Source organism: Gymnodraco acuticeps, unplaced genomic scaffold, assembly GCF_902827175.1.
Source record: "Gymnodraco acuticeps unplaced genomic scaffold, fGymAcu1.1, whole genome shotgun sequence".
Classification (NCBI taxonomy): Eukaryota; Metazoa; Chordata; class Actinopteri; order Perciformes; family Bathydraconidae; genus Gymnodraco; species Gymnodraco acuticeps.
This window is the reverse complement of record NW_022992351.1, coordinates 7,830,186-7,831,528: the sequence shown is the minus strand read 5'-3', so window position 1 is coordinate 7,831,528 and position 1,343 is coordinate 7,830,186. Positions and strand designations below refer to the sequence as shown.

At 46.1% G+C, this 1,343-nt stretch overlaps 1 protein-coding gene across 1 annotated transcript in view; it reads right to left on the bottom strand.

Annotated features, from left to right (window-relative positions):
• Positions 1-1,343, bottom strand: part of cacna1db (calcium channel, voltage-dependent, L type, alpha 1D subunit, b) — a 143,125-nt gene that overhangs the window by 3,537 nt on the left and 138,245 nt on the right. The window contains 2 exon segments of the mRNA XM_034209119.1: positions 2-52; positions 54-227. Coding sequence (XP_034065010.1) covers positions 2-52; positions 54-227 — 225 coding nt within the window.

The following is a 1,343-nucleotide window of genomic DNA, read 5'->3' as shown; positions in this document are numbered from 1 at the left end:
AGTCCCGGATGCTGCTGTCTCTGAGCTGCGAGGCGGCCTGCGAGTCCGAGCCCCTCGCTGCTCGTGGCCCCTGTGCTGCAGCTACCTATACTGCCGTTCAGCAGGTTACTGGCGGCGCTCTCCATCTCATCGATGGTCATCTCGCAGGCGTCTGCGATTTTCGTTTGTGTCGCTGTCACAAACTTGGGGTCCTTGGCATATTTCCCAAGACCCTCGGAGATCAACACCTGGGGAAGTGAAACATTATTTCAAGTCACAATTTAAAGGTCACCTATTATGCAAAATGCACTTTTGTATGTATTTCATACATAAATATGTGTCCCCGGTGTGTAAGGAGACTCACAAAGTGTCAGAAAATAAACCCTCTCTCTTTTCTCCTTACCCACATCTCTAAAAACGGGGGTACAACGGAGCTTATCCGATTTGCTGTGGACTTGAAGTCATATCGGAAATGTGTGACGTGTTTTGGAAGTAATATGGTCTGTGTTTACATAAGCAAGCATCACTAACACTCGGGGGGGGGGGGGGGGGCTTTGAGAGTCAATTTCTCTTCAAAATATAATTGATTGCCAGCCCTCCCTTGTCCTGGCTGGCTTGCTAGCTCGTTGGTAACGTAACTGATATCTTCTAATGTGCCTGCATCCAGTCTCGCGCGCAGCCTTTCATTCAGAATTTCATTCAGAATTTCATAGCAAAATTTAAAAAATGATATTAAACTAATCTTTCAACATAGTTTAAAATAAAAATAAATTTGAGGACAAAGCCCTACAAATAACAACAATAAACATAATAATAAAACAATTAAAATGTTGTATTCAGCCCTGATTAAAACAGCGGGCCCAAATCCTGGATGGGCGGGCCCGGCCCCATGGGGCCCGTCCATGACGCCGGGTCTGATCCAGACTCTAGCTTCTCAATATGCCCAAGTGACCTGGACCTCTGCCTGTCTTTAGCAGAGACGTGACACATGGGAGCAGAGCAGGTAGGTCAGTAACATCAGAGAGAGTTCTTCTTTCTGTCCGAGGTAGAAGTGGGGAGTCTGGCACCTTCCTGGACCCGCACAATCTTTTGGTTTTCAATTATGATTGCAAGTGGTGGCATTAAAACTCCCACCCTCCAGTGTCTTCTTCTTCCAGTCCAGATTGTCCATGGCAAACACATGGGAGATATCGCTGTTTTTCATCATGGTCTCTGGGACGTAAACACCATTGGTTTCAACCTGCTGCATGACCTTCTCACTTTGTGCTTTCAGCTGACGCTGCATACGTTCATAACTGATCCCAAGCCCCAATCTGTTATTCATCATAATGAGTGATTTACTACGTGTCTTGTTGAATAAGTGG